Source organism: Pseudochaenichthys georgianus, chromosome 16 (genome assembly GCF_902827115.2).
Source record: "Pseudochaenichthys georgianus chromosome 16, fPseGeo1.2, whole genome shotgun sequence".
Taxonomy (NCBI): Eukaryota; Metazoa; Chordata; class Actinopteri; order Perciformes; family Channichthyidae; genus Pseudochaenichthys; species Pseudochaenichthys georgianus.
The window spans coordinates 19,600,123-19,621,090 of NC_047518.2; the positions used below are offsets into that span (position 1 = coordinate 19,600,123).

The following is a 20,968-nucleotide window of genomic DNA, read 5'->3' on the forward strand; positions in this document are numbered from 1 at the left end:
AATTAAGAGAGCTCAGACCCTCACTTATATAGAGGTCGGTACATGTCATAAGTATAAATGGATGCAAGCATAAATAAATGTAGGAATAAAAACATCAATAAAAACATCAATAAATACAGGAATACATATGTTGCAGTGTTTTCAGGGAGCTTTAGTGTGTGTGCTGTGGCTCAGCTGGAAAGCAGTTGACTCATGACCGCAGGGTCCCTGGTTCAACGACTGAACAATACGTATTTTGTTGTTGTTTATAAAAGCTACAGCTAAATGAGACAATGTAGTTAATAAATGTATTCTTTGATATGGTTTAGCCTTTCTCAGGCTACAACAAGTTTATGAATATTATTAATGAATGCAAATCCCTCTTTGCAATGTGTACCAGCCTCCTTAGGCTTTTCAATCACAATCATTAAACTGGAATAAATACAATATTGTTAACATGAAAATATGATTTAATGTTCGTTGTTTAGAGTTATTCTAAGGCTTTACTCATTGGGGACTCGGTATGACAGAGCACACTGTTGAGATGTCCAATCTGCCTGTTTTACACACTTTGACCAACAGGGGGTTTGTGTTCAAATGAAGCCCATGATGAAGCCTCATGAGATGAACCCTTTTGCGAACCAATTGGCTCGAAAGCTTCAAAGCTTCATAAGGCTTCATCTCGCCATCACTAGTCGGCGGGGCCTCCAACGGCACAGGACAAAGGGTTGACAGGACCCCCGGCAGAACAGTAGTCGTCGGGGCCTCCAACGGCACAGGACATAGGGTTGGCAGGATCCCCAGCGGAACCTCCAACGGACCAGAACATTTGGTAGGGACTTGAGAGGGAACTCGAGAGGAGCTTCGAGAGGGAACTCGAGAGGAGCCTCGAGAGGGAACTCGAGAGGTGACTCGAGAGGGGACTCGAGAGGGAACTGGAGAGGTGACTTGAGATGGTCGTTACCCCGACAGGACACGGGGAGCTGGCGTCAGCTGGAGAGCCAACAGGAGACGAGGTGCTGGTGTCGGCCGGTACGCCGACAGGACACAGGGAGCTGGCGTCGGCCGAAGAGTCAACAGGTGACGAGGAGCCGGAGTCGGGACCATGGTTGCTGGGCCCGGTACTTGAGCCGGAACCATGGCTGGAACTGGGGCCGGAACCATGGCTGAATGGGCCGGTTCTGGAGCAGGAACCATGGCTGCATGGGCCGGTTCTGGAGCCGGAACCATGGCTGCATGGGCCGGTTCTGGAGCCGGAACCATGGCTGTGTGGGATGGTACTGGAGCACGGTACCATGGCTGTGTGGGCCGGCACTGGAGCACGGAACCAGATTACGAGAAAACTCTGAGCCATTGAGGCAACGAGCTTCTCAAACATGGCATGCTGGCCACCTCCATGTGTGCCTTTCTGAGGATAGTCTCTTTGTCCCTTCTTGACGAGGTTCCACTCCACTCTGCAAAATAACATTGAAGAGAACAGATCTAACTCAAAATCTTCCAAATCCGATGGGTCCATATTTGGTCAGTTCGTTCTGTTAAGAACTCAGGCACTTAGGAGGTAGGACCCAATTGCACGACCCGGGAGACAGAGGTAAAGTATTGGAAAGATACTTTGTTTTTCCAAAAGCAGGCAAGATGAACAAAAAAGTCACTATTGAATCTCAGGTTGAGATGACAAAAAAATAAGAACAAAAGGAAAATCGCTCACGTGGTGAGGAACACAACTTTTCAATAGCACAAAGAGAGCATAGACCTGATTGTGGCAAGAGACAAGACCTTACCGTGGCAATAGACAAAACGCACCTGAACATGACAAGAGAAAAAAACGAACTGAACACTGGGAGACAGGGGAATTTAAACACATGACAATAAGACACAGGTGGGAACAATCAGGGGCGGGACTGACGCTGATTAGCACAGGAGACACAGAAGGGATGACAGGTGAAAACAATCAGGAAATTAGACACACCAGGGAAACTAACGACAGACAGGAAAACACAGGGAGAAAGACCAGACAAGACACAGGGAGGAAAACATGACAAGGAGAACAGAAAAACACCCACTACCAGACACAAAAACTTAAAACGTGACACAACACAAGAATCGTGACAATAACACCTAGATAATCTGAAATGCATGAAAACAACATCGCAGAAACAAATGGGTAACAAACACACTAAACATACAAAGGGCCACTAACAAACACAGTACAACCTAAGCTAAAGATATACAAATATCAACAGTCAAAAATATTAAATGAAAATATTCAATGTCAATTTTCCCCCTGTTGGGGGCAAGAGCAGGGCAAGGGGGAGGTGGGGGAGAAGGGGGAGGTGGCAGACGGGGACAAAAAGAGCAGAAAAGGAAACGTTTGAAGTGAAGGATTGATGTGATTTCTATTTAGAATCCGAAAAAAAGGAGCTTGCTTTACCCACAGCAAAATATAATGCTCAAAGCAGAAAATTCACATGAACTCTGTGTGACTTTTTCACCTTCTCTGTTCTCCTCCTTCCCTCTGGTAAACAGTCTGAAATATGTCAAAACAGCGAGAGAGGTAGCTGTAACAAAAGTTCTACAGGATTTGAGGGGAACCAAAACTCAGAGGAATCTCATAATTACAAAGTGATAACTTAAAATGACCCTATTGAACTCCGGCAGAACTTCTTCTAAAGGTACATGACTTACATACTGCATCTCTAGGGAATGACTCAAGCGCTTTAAGGACTGATCCTACTACAAAACCACACATGGCCATGTAAAAATCCCCAGCGGCCTATCAACATGTCAGAATCAGTCCCTACAAATCAAACTTTAAATTAATCTTGGTTCAGCATAGAGGAGAGTCCTCCTACAGACCTACACACAAATTCTCCACGTAGGTGACATTTAATTGACCCTAGCTCGCTGTTGTTTTCTATATTTATAAGAATTACAAAATTGAATACATGTCATTAAGAAAGACGACATCAAATACAGAAAATATCTTTATTCTTTGCTGATTAAGGAATAACCTAACACGCGGCTGAAAAGCAATGTTTCACTGCCCTCTACGTTCAACAGTTAAAGTATGTTTCACCTCTGATGGGTGTGGTCAGAAGTGTTATGAGAACACCCGACAGTGATGTATTGGGGCTTCGAGGTTCAAAAATGCGTTCAAAGTTGTGAGGCTGGTAAATGATTGCATGTAACTGCTGTGATTAGGTATTGGCACAAATACGATGAGCTTAATGTTTATAAAACAGTTTGACTCTCAAAAGTAGGAGTAAAAATACCTGCCACATGTTCGTTAAATCAATTCTCTATTCTGAGTTACTTGATGAATATGGTGCGATCAAAACAAACATGTATAATAAATCATGAACCTTAACTTAAAATAATCTACCTGAATGCCAATTCAATACAAATAAAAAAGCGCATTTTCCCTATTTTAAGTATTTTACTTCAGATCAGAACTGCCCTCCAACATAATGCACACACACACACACACACACACACACACACACACACACACACACACACACACACACACACACACACACACACACACACACACACACACACACACACACACACACACACACACACACACACACACACACACACACACACACACACACACACACACACACACACAGAGTAGTTTACCCCCTAATGAACAATTAGAGATAAGAGGCTGGGCTTTTAGTGCTCGTAGCCAAGGTAGGGTAATATGATGCCTTTAGGCTGATAACACTGAGTGTCTATGTATGCGTGCTGCGTGCGTGCGTGTGTGTGTGTGTGTGTGTGTGTGCGCGTGTGTGTGTGTGTGTGTGTGTGTGTGTGTGTGTGTGTGTGTGTGTGTGTGTGTGTGTGTGTGTGTGTGTGTGTGTGTGTGTGTGTGTGTGTGTGTGTGTGTGTGTGTGTGTGTGTGTGTGTGTGTGTGTGTGTGTGTGTGTTTGCTTGTGTGCACCACTGCATGTGTGTGGTCTGATAACAGGCCCTGGCTAAAAAACAATAATATCAGAGAGATAAAGCCCAGCTGCATTAAAGCCCACTGGATAGGGTGACCTGACCGAGAAATAGCAATATGGATAGAAGGGTGGAGTAGGCCGTCCAGAAGCATTGAGCTTGACGGAACAGTGAATCAACTAGAGTAAGCAGGGCAGTGTTTATCCAGATAATACAATCAGAAGGCATAATTGATCTGAGGTCAGCCATGTACGGCTGCTTCTGACTTGAAGTTCATGGCTTCAAAATCAAATGAACGTGATTGAGTTATAGATATTACGGGTAGAGAGCTGCTTGATGCAGCGTCCTAATGTCTGGTTTAACATGGATGTACATTACACAAACACACTGGATTAGTTGTAACACCATTCATACTAGCTGCTTCTAGTTCTTCTAACTTAATTCCCCATATCCATTGTATTGTTCAGTACTCAATTATAGGAAAAAGAAAAACATCACTGGTCGTCTTTGGACCTGTGAGCACTATAACACTGATGACTAAGCGTTAGGAGACACTTGCTGCCCTCTGGAGGACATCAGTGCACATTATCACAGCTCAACAATCATCCAATTAACTGTAAATGTGGCTATTGTTACTTTATGCCACAATCTTGAAGATTGTATGTGAATTGTTTCAATTGTCCTTCCACACTACGATTATTTGCACTAATAACTGATGTCAGAATTCTTTAAACAAACAAAATGTTCAAAATATAATGTGATGTGTTCAAATGACAACAGTCCAGTCTCATATCATATCACTGATATAATATTGATATATTTGCTTGCATACATTATATTTATACAATAACAAATGAATACAAAAAATATGATGGCAGACATTTAAAGCTTAATTCTAAAACAGAAATAGAATCTTTCGAGTTTGATGATCAGCAATCATGCAATAAATGGACATAACAACAGGATCCCTTCGAACAAACTGACCTAAGTAATACCTTTAGCTTGTCCAATTTATTCTATGGATGCAACTCAATTATTGGTCCAACCATGTGGTAATGTCTGAGGTTCGTTAGTAGTTTGTTCTGGATTGTAAAACATTTCAAATATGTTCCTGTTATTCTGTCCACCCATAGTTTATGATCAGAAGGTGAGATAACAAAAAAACAAATCCCTCTCTGATTTCACTTATCACATCTGGACAATGGACACAGATGTGTTACTATATATATATATATATATATATATATGTAATACTTACATCGGATTGTGTATCATCACAGTCATCCATGTCCATAGATGTTGTTTCTGTCTGCAAACGGAGGGCACAGCTAACTTGCAGCATTCAAGAATATCTATTATTTGCATGCACCACTCAAGGTTTGGAAAATGTTACACAATCTCATATTCCTCATGTGCAAATTAGTCACTGCTAAACTTTGTTGAGAGTTATGATGACTTTCATGCTGCTCTTAACTCTCTAATAATCTGTATTTATAGCCAATGTCAATTATGATAATAAAACAGAATTACACTGCTAAAATAAGAATTTTTAAGGGTCGGATTAACACAAAAACATATCAGCAACAGAGATCTGGTCTTACCTTTGTTTTCCTCTTGCTGAACTGGAAGATACCCAGAAGGCCTTTCTTCTCTGCCCTGCCCAAACTGTTAGTATTAGAGCAGATGGACTCTACAAAAAGAAGCAGAAGAGCAGAAGGAGAGGAGTTGGACAAGATACTTTCAATGTGTCATAAAAGAAAAGCAAATAAGTTAGGATCAATCTAAGAAAAAGTAGATTGTTAGTAACTGTTATGATCCCAGCATGCATTGGTTAGTAAGGTCAACAACATAATTCAGTGAGGGATCCCCATGGAAGTAGAACACTGTAAAAAAACTCACGTGTATTTAATTGAGTTTTATCCATATGATATCCAATACATTTGTTGTATTGTATATTTGCATACTTTAATTTGTCATTTTAAAACATTATGGATTGGTCAACACACTGCACCTGTGTTCAATAATCACAAACGAAACATAATCATCTACTGGGTTCTCTCAGCAGAGGGCGCTATAGCTTCATTTATCTCAAAGTCCTCCTCTGTCTATGTAACCTTCACCGTCTACAAAGCAGTAAGTAAGAATGTGTCATGATAACACTTGAGAGCAGGGAGGGAAAGTAAACTAACCTTGAAATTAAATCAAACAACTATACTACTGGGTTGTTTGGATTCCAAAATAAACTAGGCAAACTCAGCTAAATATAAGTCATTTCAGAATACACAGCACTGATAATGTTATGACTAGTAAAACAATTACAATAACATTAGAAATATAACATTATTTATATGATGATAGGTGGCTAAGAAGCAACAAAGCAGGGTTAATAATAAGCAAGCAGCAGGACATTGGGTTACACAGCTACATTTAGTTGGAATTAGAAACACTGAGGCAGACAAAACGTATCATGACTAATACCTGAGTAGTTAAGAGCAGGAGCAGAAGCCATTTTAGGCTGGAGAACTGGAAAACATAACAAGGTTTAAAACAAATGAATTCATTTATGGATAACTGACCTTCATGGAATACAATAAATGAATCTGTATTTGCACTTTTGCAGCAACACAACACAGCAGGCAGCATTTCACTAAACAAATACGAAAAATGTAACCATAATTTGAATGTTCTCCTTGATAAACAATGTGTACTTCATGATAACTGAACGGTGGAATACCATACTATAACTAAATGTTATGGTATTTGACCATTAACAATTGCAAAAGGTTCTAAATGTTCTTGAACATTTCCTTAATGACCACAAACCACCAGCTTTCCCTCTGAGATCACCCTCTGGGACAAATAGAATATCTATAAATACCACTGGGTGTGGGCTGTTACTATGGTAATGAGCCATATTATCAGATCCTAGACCATAACTCAACTTCCTACAAGATACTGTAAGATAATGATTTACAATTATAGTACCCGGAAGGGATAAATTGTATTTACCATGGTTCATGTTGAAAATAATATAATTGGAAACACAGCAGGCTATTGTTGCTGCTCGTTACAATATGATTGACTGCTTGCATATAACTCTAAGTCAACATACATGCCATGCTGTACAGCAAACAGAATACAATGTTATTCTGGTTGTGGCTCATAGCACAAGAGTCTGTTTGGATAGCTGCTACTGGCTGGATTTGCATTGGATCCATACTGTGCACTGCTTCCTGTTTAGACTCAGGGTCTTTGAGTCTCTTTACAGATTTGAAACCACAACTCTGGTTTAAGGTGGTGACGGTGAGTAAAAACAGTTGATGTTCAACTTTCTGTCCACTAACTGAAAATCTGCTTTCCTCCTGAACCCGGGTTAGACGGGCAGACAGGAGATTGTTTTTACTGATTGCGATAAAAACACCATTTCTAATTAGTGGGATAAACGTGAATATCCTCACATGTCTGTCCTAAAAATACTTTCCTAGCTTAACAAGTCTCCAGTGCAGCACCACACCCTTTGTTCTGTACACATGACAGAGAATGAAAAAACAGTACATAAGTTCTCTTTTTTATTTATACCATGCATATAAACCTTTGCTACATACCACTGTCGTTATGTGGTGGTTAAAGATAAAGCTGTCACATTTGTGGGAAAGTTACATCTTCACTGTTTCTGTTTGTATACAGATTCATACACGTCTTTTATGAAGACATTGTGGTTGATTAATATAATATGCTAGACTAATTGAGGATGATATTAATTACCAGGCCAACATAAAATAAAATGACACAAAGGCTGGACGTGCCAAGTCACCTATTAGTGTCCATGCTGACGTCTTTATCTGCTTGAATTAGTTTATTAACATTAGCATAAATCAAGACTGTGTTCTATACATCTATACATCCACCACAAGTGATTTCCTTTCAAGTATCTATATAAAGTCAATTATGATATAAAAAAACTGTTCCCATAAAATCAGTTTATTATTAGAAATGTGGATCTGCAATAGTTTTAATGGACGGCTGTATTAAATATTAAGTAAATTGAAATATACTGAATTTGATACACAGAAACAGAAAATAGACGGAATCAAGCAGTTGAGGATTACCTAGACTCTGATCGTGTACGTAGAGCTCCTTGAGCCCCAGGTCCAGCAGAGATCTGTCCAGCGGTAACTCGTGGCGACTGATGCCGTCCTTCAGGAGCAGGACATGTGCCGGCTCAAAATCACACTTATCGCAGATGACTGGTATCAGAACCTGGAGCGGCACCAACGGGTTGACCCGCACCACTGCCTTCTGGCTGCCGTGGTAGTTCACCATCAAACGCACGGTTTTCTGATACAGAGAGGGGAGACGGGTGGAAACAGTTAGACAGAATGTCAGACTGGATGAAGTAAAATGCTACTTGTGGAGGAATCCCTTTTCTTAATGATATGTGTTTCTCCATGCAGTGGAAAGTAGAAAGCTAGAGAAGTGGAGGTCCCATGCCGGCTACATATCTACATAAATAAAATAAAAGATTTTGCCTTCATGTTAGAATTTAGACAAATATAATCAAAGCTTACTGACTGACCGAGCACAGATGTAATGGATCTGATTATTTAGGCAGTTCAATGACTACCATCATAATATCAATAAATACATCTAAAAACCAAAGAGTAGCCAGCATATGTAATGTAAAAATACGAGGCAGCGAGAGATAGAGAGAGGGCAATAAATATATCAAAACAAGGAAAGACACTTCTACAATGGGTAACTTAAGGTTAGACTTTGGTTGCTGGCAGAAAAAGTTACATTTAATAGACAAAGAATGAGCAAGTTTTGTGCATATGTGTGTACATTTATACATGTGATCTAGGCTGTGTGTGTGGGCGCAGCATTGATGTCTTCCTTCCCACACATTACATAGTGTTCTATTATTGAGAACAGACGTGCCACTCTGTACAGTCTTTATCACTGAGTGGTGTACATCAGCCTCTATAAAAACACAATTCATTAAATGCCTCTTCAGTTAGTGGCTTCTCAGTGACTTTTCAAGGAGAGGGACATTCATTGTTATGTGTCAATGGTGCTTCAAATTCATGAAAGCACTTCTCCAGAAGGTTTTGCGTTTCACAGTCAAAATGCTGTTGTCGATGACAGCACAGAGTACAAGAAAAAAAGAAAAGCCAACTGCACCAATTTAGTGCAGTTATATCCAAAAACAGTGTTTAGATTTGATTGAATTATTATAAAGTACTGTTTGTCATTGTTACTTTTTCTGTTTTACCAGGGTAATGTGTCATTGCTCGTTTTGCTGAGCCAAAGTCTGCCTGCCACTGATTTACTGAAAAATGATATTGTAATCCACAGGCGCCATACATAATGGCAGCCCACTCCTGCTAACACTAGGATGGGTCAAATGCAGAGACCCCTGTACATTTCCCCTCTGTGTGACGAATAAAGGTATTCTGATTACATTATGTCTAACCTGCTCATTTCAATTTAGAAATAGCTCTAACTTTTATACAATGTAGTTCAACATGTGTGTCTAGTACTGACTAGAGTAGTGTTCAGTATTTCACTCTTAAATTATTTCATTTTAACAGCTCAGACTAGGGTTACAATGAAAATACAGAGAACGAGGATGACTGAGAGAAGCGTCCGAAATAGAGTCAGCCACTGGCTAGAGGCCAGACGGGGTCAAAGGGAGAGAGAGCAGCCAGTGAGCCCTGAGAAGAGCAGAGAAATAATGCATGGTAACTAAAGGTAAGGCACTCATCAAATATTCAAACAGTAGGAGGAGAGCAGAGGAGAAGCAGAGAAAACAAGAGAGGCTTAAAGGGCAATGCTCATTAGAAATAAGTTTGTAATAGCACAGTGAGATGTAGAGAAATATAAAAACAAAACAGATAATAAAAAGGCACACTTAAGACTGAAAAACCGGTGTATAAGAACCACGTCCAATGTCATGCTAGGCCAGTAAATCCCAATTGTCCTCCTACCTTAGCATTGGCCCTTACAGGTTTCTCTGGCCTTGCTTTCTGCCAGCAGTCAGAGGTAAAGGTAGAGAGGGGAGGGGCGGACATTACATAGGGCTACAGGGTGAGGAGCTATAGGACATGCAGACTCCAAACTATCATATGCTATCACTAGCATTCTGGACTATAAATAATCTATATTACAAAAAACATAGGATGTACACTCGTATTTCATATATAATAATTAGTTGAAACATTAGCTGTCTATAAAAAAAAAACACAAGAATCCAAGCCAAGTCCAACAATCCAATATGATCCTTAATAAGATAAAATAAGATAAAATGTACTTTATTAATCCCAATTTGGGATGTTTTTCCGTTGCAGCAGCATAAAACAAAACAAGGCATTGCACATAACAAAAGTAGTATAAAGGGCAAAAATCTATAAGACACAGGGAGCTGCTGTAACAGGCTTCCACCTAGCATGGCGCCAACAGCGAATGATAATTAAAAAAACACAAATAACAAAAAGAACATCCATATGGAGGTATCAGGCTCCGCTATGACTCACCTCTGGCACTTTGGGCGCCGGTCTGCGCACCACTTTCTCCTCCCAGACTTTCTCCTTGATGAGGACGCAGGCCACGTTCAGGGAGCCCAGCAGCGCGTTGGGCTTGAACCCCAAAGAGTGGCCCTCGGGCGTCAGCAGCTCCAGGGTGTGCAGCGCTGGGTTCAGGTGGTGACGGCTGCACTGCTCCACCAGCAGGTCCATCAGAGCCTTACTGAGAGAGGGAGAGGGGGGGAGGGACCGAGAGGGGGAGGAGGGTAAGAGGAAGAAAGAACCACAGGAGGAGATGAGGAGAGAGACAGAGAGGAAGGAGAAAAAGATAAGGTTACAACGCCTAACAAGCTTTTGTTCTGCTTAAGAGAGTAGTAATAACTTGATACGACAAAAGACTTCTTGATACACACAAAGAATAGGATTTTGAACATCAACAGGTGAATTCACTTAGTGCTTATAGCACCATTGTTTGGCAATACATTGCAACACTTAAGATGATGCGCTAATTATTTTTCAACACAAACACGCTCCACTTGGCATGAATTAAATGTTGTTTGTGCTTCTAGAACACAGTCGGTAAAATAGAGGCTGAGTTAAAAAGGAAGTATAACATGTATTATGGATACAATATGCCGTGATCTTTGCTGACACCTATCATTTCACTTAAACTGCGTGTCGCTATCTATTAGCGCATGGCTGATCTTTGGAAATTAAAAACTTTGACAATGAGGCTTATTGAGAAATAAACATTTTCTTTCGTGTCATTGGTGCAGGGGTAGAAGCCGCAAAAGTCATGAAATCCCTCAGTGAATTTGCTTCTCAAATGTTATCACAGATATATTGTAGTATAGTACTAAAAAAATAAGATTAAAAGTGTATTTTTGTCTTAATTCTTTTGTATAATTATTTCTTGGTTTTTGGCTGATGATGACAGGATTGTAAAATCTTAAAATGTCCATATTGAGAAATCCTACACAAATATAGAATTATAATGACAAAATAAAGTTTAGCTCCAACAGAATGTCGACTAATCAGTTAGGTGACAGATTTTCCGATAATAAATAATGCCACAATGGCATAAATTGATGTTTTATTGATGAACTACTTATGTCCATTAAGCCACAGTAGAAGCTCTGAGGTCTGCTTCATTGCTTTGTGCGTGTGTCTGTGTGCGCGGGGGTGCAGCTGATGGGGAGGCCTGCAGTACTACCTGTCAATCCTCAGATAAAGAAACCGAGGGACAGTCTCCAATGTTTTCTGGGAACAGCCAGATCAGATGGCAGAAGTGAGAGAGACACCACTACAAAGGACACCATTGACGATCACTACAAATGGACCCAGTCTACAACTAAGATGACAATCTGGAATCCACAGAGCCAGCTCCTGGGTCACTATGTGATTCTTTACATGATTTTAAAGATGGTATGTTCATCAAAAATAACTTGTCAACCGGTAAACCTCCCATGGTTCACAAGAGGGACTTCTTTAAGGCATCTTACAGAGCCAATTATTGTTCATTCTTACCTTACTTTACTGTTTAACTGCAGTCCTGCTTATAACATGTTGGAATAATGATGAGTGGCACTACAGGGACATCTGTTTGAGATCATGCAGAAGGCTTAACATTTGCTATGTATTATTCTACACAATCACAAAATGTTTTGAACTTAAAACAATTGAAATCTGAGCACCAAACGTCTGCTGTATTCAAAGCAGGTATTGCTAACTTAATTGGCTTTATGTAACTGTCAATGCTCACCCAATAAATGGTTGGGGATTTTTCTTTTCAGCATTTGATATTTATGACACGTGTGTTTATGATACATTGGCCTTATCTTATCTTTGAGCACATGAACTATCCCAGGCTAGGATGTAGTCAGAAGAGGAAATGTCAACACAGCCTATCTGAAGCCTTAATGTGTTATCATACATTCCATTCTCCAACATGATTTAGAGTACGATGCTAACATAAACCTATAAATAGATTTAAGGAATGATACTGAAGGCAATCTGAAATGGTTAATAAAAAGCCACGATTTGTACGTGTAGAAATGCCCCTGTTTAGTAAGAAAAGGGAAACACCTTATTTGTACTACTTTTAAAAAGTAGCACAGTGACGCCTACTGGTTCTAAAAGACCACCTTGTCGTTCTGTAATAAGGAGGCATCCCTGATTTTCTGCCCCAAAAGAGAGAACCTCATTAGGGGCAGGGAGCTTTGGCAGACAGCCTTCGTCTGGCAACTATCCCGGCTGAAGCTTGTGCTGAGACTGGGAATGGGACCCTTGACAAGGCCCCATGGCACAGCAACCAAAACAGGCAACAAACGGGTCTCATGCTGTTTGTCTGGCCAGGGTCAGCACATTATTTCATTTTGTTCACCTTCGTAAAGAATGTGATGGATTGCCCTCTCACCTTCCATCCTCAGTGACAGCAGTCGGGTGTCCCTGGGGGAGGGTGAGCTGTAAATCCACAGTGGGCCTCAGCAGGTTCTCCTTGGCGTCCATGTCTGATGTCCCTCCCCCATCAGGTACAGCGTTTCTGAAGATGTGGCGTGGGGCGGGTAGAGGGACATGTGGCGGGGGCGGGGCACGGGCCTTCATTCTCCTCCTGAGAGATGACAATGAGACAATTAGTGGATGGATGCCATGACTAACTTGCAGATGCTTGATTGAGTTTCCTACATTCTATTAGGGTTGTCCATGTATGGCTTAAGCAGGTTAAAGATCTGAGTTGTATTACATATCATATTTACTGTTATTAGATCCTAAAAGGACACATGACGCGTTTATTGAGCCAGCCTATCCTTCTGATGCACATCCTGACTCACTTTTATTCACTCAAAGAATTTCAAATATTTAAAAAACATTTCTGTTTGTCATGAGTTCAGTCAATTTGAACAGGCTTGTGAACATGATTCTGATTATGTTGGTGACACAAGCTTTCTCTTCACTTAGATTCCATAACAGCACACAGATATGCTGAGCCGATCCTTTTGGTTGTCAATATGATCCTGCCCTCAGCAGCTGCTTATTCAATCTGTTCCTAACACTCCTCCTGAATAGTAATTAACTATTCATAATAACACCCTCTATAACATCACGCTTAGTACTCATGCTTAACAAACTAAATCATTGTTTGTTAATGACCTTTACTTCCACACCAATAGCTTCCCTTTATTTGATTATTCTTCAATACCTGAGCAGTTTATTTAAGACAAGCCCAGAGAATGTTATCAATCAGTAATACTTCAACGTGGACATTAGGTTGACTAAGTTGCAAGAGTCCTTTCCTTGGTAAAACAGCGACTGAAAACATCTGATCAAATTCAAATGTTAGCAAGAGCATGTGGTTGGCTCAAGTTCCAGGCATAATTTATGAAAACAAAAAATACCCAGAAAGCAAACCACACACAAACTACAGATCACATGGGCGGGGATGTGGCATATGTCAATGACATGCCGGCGACCAAATGCTCCTATCTGCACACCTGACCTCGGCACATGAACTGTACTTAGCCCGACACAGACAGCTGATTGGACAGGAATCAAACACTTCATTCTGCTAACGATGACAAACTGCTTTTCTATAGCACACACTCCCTTTCTGTATTCGCAGCACAAATATTAGCTTTAGATATCATAATAATATTCCACTCACATACAAAATGTCCTTGTGTTGATGAAGTGTTCCCAAACAGCTTTATATCAAGCTGTTTATAAATCCTGTTCTAAGAAATAGGCACACCCTCTCAGAGAGAATGTGTGTACTAGCCAGTTTCCTACGAGGTATTCCTGCCGACTAAAGGAAGAATGCCCGTGAACCTAGCACAGTGAGCGGACTCTAACCTGACTGAAGTTAACCATTAACAACTAACCCTCGAACACAACACCCATAATGTCATTGACTTATTCTGCAACGCACAGTGTTTTCAGTGGGTAATACATCATGGGAATGACAGACTATACTTTATGGATTGTGAAATCACAGAGTGGATCATGTATAATCACCAACTGCACGGTGACCTGACTTAAAGCGCAGTTTTATCACAACAAATAAAGAGGAAAAATTGATTTTCAGGAGGAATAAAAACCTGTATAAGGATGATGTTTTTTATATTTTCTTGTCAGTCTGTTTTTTCAAAGGTTAACAGAACTGGGCTCTGTGGATCTGTGCTACTGGGCCTCATCCAGGTCTAACACAGTCAGCTAGTATCCTCTGCCTCTCGCTTGCTGTTTGTCTCACCACTACATTTCCCTCTCTCTCCTTCCCGCTCTCTGACACGCACAAAGCCCCCTTTAGGAAATGCTCCGTCTCAACAGAGACAGAAGGAGTGTGAGAGTAAAGAAGAAGCAGGGAACCAAAAGCAGGAAACCCTGCTCCGGCACAGGGGGGCAGTAAGTGCTGAGCTGCTGCAGGGACCGAGTTACAAATGGGCTCACACACGCGCACACACACAAGCACATACAAGCGTGCACACACACAAACACACAAACACACACAGGTTACTAATGGACCTTTCGGAACCTCTCAGCTCGTTTCACCTGACTAAACAGCATTATCAAGGATATCTTTATTTCACGTCCCTCTTTTAAATGTTCAGGCCTAAGGTGTTTATAGCATCAAAATATGATTTTTTTTAAGTTGCAAAAGGAGGAATCCAAACAAACAGATGCTGAATTAATCTTAAAGCACTAAAAGTTTCTATAGACTAATTCGTTCTAAAAACCCATGACAACATGTGAGAGGCTAAAATAAAGAGAGTACACAGTAAGTTGAGTTTTTGGTCCACAGTTTAGATACAACAACACATATACATGTGGTTGACTTATTGGGGGTTTTCATTTGTTAATGGCTTACCCACAAAGAGCAAGTGAAAAGCTGCAGATGTTTGTATTTTATTTATATCCTCTTCCCCTGCAAAGAGTTTATTGAAAGGATGCTTCAACAAAGATAATTAAGTTAAGTTCCATAAAAAGGAATACCGATCGAGATATATTAAGGTTTTGACTAAATAAAACAGTAATTGATTGGACACGGAAATATTTTAACTAACACTTAGTTATCAACACAATTATAGTCTGACAAAGCATTTGGTGAATGTTTGGTTGTTGTCAAATGCTATTATTTTCTTGTAAATTAATAGAGTTGTCACGATTTGTCATGTCTAGATCTGTCTTTGGTTTCCTGTTTTATTTTGAAAAGTGTTCCCCCCCCCCCCCCGTCCTGCCTGTTGCTTCCTGTCTGTGTTCCCTCCTACTTGATTACCTGATTGTGTTCACCTGGTGTCCCTGTGTTTTCTCCTCCCTCCTCACCTGTGTCTTGTTTGTGTGATTAGTCTTGTGTGCATTTCAGTTCTGGTTTTTCTGTCTGCCGTTGTGAGATTATTGTTTGTTGTTGACTGTGTGCACTTTAGCTTTGAAATAAAGGTATTTTCTATTTAATCTGCATTTGGGTCCTGCCTGCTTCCCTCAACCCTTACAAGAGTATCTATAAGTATAATGTTTATAGACTGTTATACCTTTACAGGCAGACATAGGCCTATAGGCAGCCGACATCCTACTGCTGTCTGTCTGTTAGCCTCTTTAAATATTAGTCGGAGTGTGTACACGTCTGTGTGTCTAACTGCAGTAAGAGTGAGTGTGTGTACATAAGGCTGCCTCCTCCCTGACCCTACTATTACTGTGCTGACTGATCAAGGCACAGTTGCCGAGCCTGGGTGTGTGAGCGTCAATACAAAGATGGAAAAGGTGTCTGATGGTTCCAGGATGTAGGCAAAAATGAAATCCCCTTCAAATGACAGGTTTGGCAAGATCACAGCGAATAGCGTCGGACTGCATTTAAAATGCAAATCCATCATTAGCCGCGTTCACACTGCGGTACTTTTCCCACAAAGGTTCATGATCGCGTTCACACCAAAAAGAGCCGGTACTAAAAGTAGTTCATGCGAACCTTTTAATCCCCTCGAAAGTCTTTTTTGAGAAAAGAGCTATATTTCTGATTGGCTGGGCGGATTGCAAACCACGCCCCGTAAAACTCCCAAAAAGTTTTGTGAAGCCGCCATTTTATTATCCTCGCATTAGCATTATTAGCATTAGCATTAGCCCAGCGCAGAAACGCAGAGAGACTAACTTATGGCAACACAAAATAAAACATGGGAGCGGTGGAGATGAGGAGGTGTCGGCGTTCTGGAGATTTACTCGGAAGGCTTCAGTAGAAGCTGCTGGGACTCCCAGCAGCTTCTACTGAAGCCAGTCCCCAACTCCGGGGACTTCCGGCCGGGGACTTTGGGCGGCAGTATACGCCGTGAAGTGGTTGGCGGCCTGCCAGTAAACCCAAAGCAGAAGAAGAAGAAGTGACGTCAGCGGCTTCATTTGCCTAATCCACCCCCAGGGACTTATTCTGGTGTGAACGCGATCTGTACTTAGTTCATGCGAACTAAAGAGTTCGCATGAACTAAGTTCGCATGAACCTTTGTGGGAAAAGTACCGCAGTGTGAACGCGGCTAACGTCACACTCAGATTACTGTTGTTATTTGACAAGTCAAATGACATATACACTGCTCAGACACACTGGAGACTATAGAGGGTTTGCTTTGAGAGGAAGTAACTGTAAGTGACAGACAGTTATTTGTAATCCCATACTGTGTTGATCCCAGCCATGGAAACAAGGCCTAAATGTTCCCACTCTGGTAGGCTATACTAATAATGGAATATATTAGTTTATGCTCTGAACTGTGCTCTGTCAGCAAAACCACCACCAAAATATATTCCATTTACAAGTGGCCTACTTTTTTGTCAAGCAATATTTTTCTGTTATACCCATTTTCTGCAATCGTTCCCTCGCACCTTAACTCATGTAAATATAAGTTGCTTATTGTGTTTGTAATCTTTTCATCACTTTCATAAGGATCCGGTTACAAGTTGGGGGAAAATGGTCAGTCTTTCAGTGATACCTACAGTATAATGTACTGTAAACAACAAAATCTGCTGCAGATGGGAGTCGATTGAACGATGATTTATAGCAGCAGACAGAGACTCATCGAGTCAGTAAGTCAGGCAGAGAGACAGCCAGACAGATGCGGCTTTCACACCAGCGCTTTTCCCTTTCTAGCTCCGAGCGGGAGCTTTTCTGATTCAGCTCCGGTTTCCCTTTTCAGCTCCCGCTCTGTTCACACCGCCCACTGGCGCCCCAGAGCTGCCCCTGCTGCGTCATGACGCCACCGTTTACATCGCTGATTTGCTCCCCAACGGCAGCCATTACGGCACTCACAACAACAACAACAACAACGGGGAACTGCGTCGGGTCGATGATCGTGTTGCTTTTAATCACACGAAGCCAGAATAAATTGAATAACGACTTCTCCAACCTTATACTTTGCTCCAGAGTGCCGTGGTTCATTGTTTATTAATGTGTTTCTGCAGCATTTACCGACCGCTGCAGTGCTGGCTGCTCTTCCACAGGAGTTTATTCTCCCGTTAGCTCCCGGTTAGCTCACACTGCAGCGGCCGCTCTAAAGTATTCACTGTCCGACTCACACAAGCAGCTGATGCATATCCCCAGTTCCCCTTAGCCTAAGTGAATGTGTGTCAGTATGAATTGACGCTGTTTGGTATCACAACGCTGTTATGAAAGTTTCTCTGGTATAAAACGGGTGATGTTAGCATAGCAACCGAAGCTAAACTGACTACTTGCATCCGATAGCAATAATACAAAACAACACGTCTGCCTCTCTCCACAATGATCGATAACAGTGAACGGATGGTCAAAGTAAGGCACAAATAAACAGAATCACACGAAGCCTGGTTAGTGTTGCCTGACTTTATAAAGTGTGTTTATAGGCACTACTGCTTGTAGGCAGGCATAACAGTCGACCCATGTTCAGGGGAGGTGGGTTTAGTTTCCTGCACGCCTCGACGTAAGAGAGACGTAAGCGACGGCCACCTCTTACGGCCCGTCTACACAGCGGCGTGCGTTGACGCTTCACCATTCACTTTGAATGGAGTGACGTCACTTTTAGCCGAAATGCATAGTGGGAAGCGACGCGGAGCGTAGCTGGCGTGGCTCGCTGCAAAAGTTGAGCAATGTTCAACTTTTGACGCCTCTGCAGAAGCGTCAGCCAATCGAATCATATGCCAGTACAAGCTCTAGCCAATCAAACCGCTGCTTGTGTGTCAGGGGCGGGAGATTCATGTGATTGGTTGTTGGTCGAGTTTCAGACACGCCCGCCGGCAAGCGTCAGCGCACGCCGCTGTGTGGACGGGCCCTTAGCTCCGAAGCTCTTGCCTCTAGACCGACAATTTTTTGAAGCTGGAAGTGAACCCGATTCCGGAGCTAAGAGCCGGCGCCGCTGCGGTGTGAACAGGAAAAACCGGCGCTTTTCAGGCTCCAGCTCCGAGCCGGAGCTGAAAAAGCGCTGGTGTGAAAGGGGCAAGAGAGACGTGTCCCCATTCAGAGACGGGGCTTCTATCTGATGAGTCTCAGACAATAGGAGTAGTAAAACAAAGAGCCACTATCCTCTAATGAAGACAACCAACAGTGCAGATTATTTGGGCACATCACAAACTGACCTAGTTTTACTATGACAAGTTTTGTGCATTTTAAGTAAATAAAAACAAATCAATATGTACTTTAAAAATGTTTTACAGAGGTCCGTCCCAGAGATTAGAACAAGGCAACAAATATGTTTAAATAAACTGCCCTTGTCCCCTGGAATAATTAATTTAAGGATAGAAGGACTTTATATCAATTTTGTCCCAGAAACGTTTTAAAAAGTGTACTGGTCTCATGCATTATGACACTTTTTTGTATTGCATATTAACAAAATATTGTGCTTATTTCTTGTGCCTTATAGTCCTAAATAAAGGTAGTAATTTAAAAGAATATTACTTGGAAACTCAAGAGAATACAAATAAACTATTTTAGGAAATACTGCAAACAATGTCCTTTAAAAAAATGTTTAGCTTGTTTTTAAATTGCTTAATTATTATATAAAGATATATAAATGTGAATATAGAAAATGGCCTCAATTAATAATCATTCAAACCTAGAATATAATCTGAGTGATGTGCATCAGTAGAAACAACAACAAAGTAAGCATGTTTTATCCCTGAGTGTCACTTTGTGACCCCACCCACACTCTTACATGGAGGTACACTTGTCTGTGAGCACACTTGAGTTTTAACCTCTCAGTGTGCATTGGACACATTGTGAATGATACACATCCCGGACTCTGAGCCACTCTCTCTGTCCTGCTACATAGCCAGCATGCCCCCTTGGGTGTCATGGTGTCCCCATGGTAACCTATATTTACACCACTTGATTGCGCAGAAGAGGGCAGACCTCGAGTTTAGTAGCAGCTGTCGATTTTGGATGCATACACACAGTGACATGGAGAGAGGAGGAGAAAGGAGAAGGGACACAGAAAGCAAGGGAAAGACTTTCTGTTTTAGAAGTGAGTATTGGAGACTTAAGAGGTTTTTTAAGGGTTTGTTTACAGGTGCTATAGGCCCACAAGTAATTTAGCATATGCCTTGATGCGTATTACCACCCAACTGCAATGCCAAGTGAACTTACTCAATGATAATGACTACAGAGGAGGTCCACCATAACATCCATGCCAGGTGAGAGCTCAGCACAATGTGTTCAACAGGAGTGCAGAATCAGCAACTGTAACATTCAACCCCAGGGAGATTAAAAACAACACCGCACCTCAGGTGCTAAATTAATTTGTACTCCTCGGGATCAATTAGGTTGCTTACAGTCCTTCCAGTTATTTAAAGGGTTTGAGTTCAGGATGTATTCCCAATGTTGTCAGCCAGAATGAGGCCCCGTCCACACGGAGACGATATCAGTTGAATCCGTTAACGTTCTTTATCGTATAGACGGTTCGTCCACACGAGGCCGACACGGAAACGCGGATTCGGAGCCCAAATCCGATACCCTTTGATAACGGCTCCCAAAGTGGGTAGGTCTGAGGACGAAACGCTTGCGGCTCCGTGTGTACGCCCTATATGATCATGTCCTGAATCGATGACGCCATAGCCCCGCCTCTCCCCACCTCTACTGCTCACCCCCGCGTCATTGCTGGGGCCTATACTACGAAGCTGGTTCAACCTAACCTGGATATGTTTGAGTTAGCCGGTTGGCCTAATCCAAACATACGCGCTGTCGCTAAACTGTTCTACGACGCTGGTTATCAAGTGGATCGCTCAAGCCAGCCGTTTCCTATCTAATGAGGTGCGCGTTCACATGAAAGGGGTGGTATCTGGAGCATTCGACCAATCACAAACATGGAGAAGCGTACTGACAGCGCAGCAACATACTTCCTGAATGAAAAGTGAACTTTAATACTAGTCAAATATGAAGAAGTTAAACTTTAAACATCCATGACTTAAACACTTTATCCAGGATAAAAGCCACATAGCTGCACCTGCAAGGTGAATACAGCTGGCAAAAGAAAAAGTGTTTGAATGCATACATTAACAGGTTTATGATATCACTGCCCCGTCTAAAACAC

General features: G+C 41.7%; 1 protein-coding gene across 3 annotated transcripts in view; it reads right to left on the reverse strand.

Annotated features, from left to right (window-relative positions):
* cobl (cordon-bleu WH2 repeat protein) overlaps window positions 1-20,968 on the reverse strand; it is a 78,693-nt gene that overhangs the window by 50,370 nt on the left and 7,355 nt on the right. For 2 of the 3 annotated variants that reach the window (XM_034102058.2, XM_034102056.2), the window contains exons 3-8: window positions 12,865-13,059; window positions 10,461-10,671; window positions 8,037-8,265; window positions 6,406-6,450; window positions 5,529-5,617; window positions 5,186-5,236 (exon numbers count right to left, since the gene is read on the reverse strand). In XM_034102058.2, coding sequence (XP_033957949.1) covers window positions 5,186-5,236; window positions 5,529-5,617; window positions 6,406-6,450; window positions 8,037-8,265; window positions 10,461-10,671; window positions 12,865-13,059 — 820 coding nt within the window. Of the gene's footprint in view, window positions 1-5,185; window positions 5,237-5,528; window positions 5,618-6,405; window positions 6,451-8,036; window positions 8,266-10,460; window positions 10,672-12,864; window positions 13,060-14,109; window positions 14,239-20,968 lie in introns of those variants that run through there. The other variant, XM_034102057.1, reaches the window with a different exon arrangement.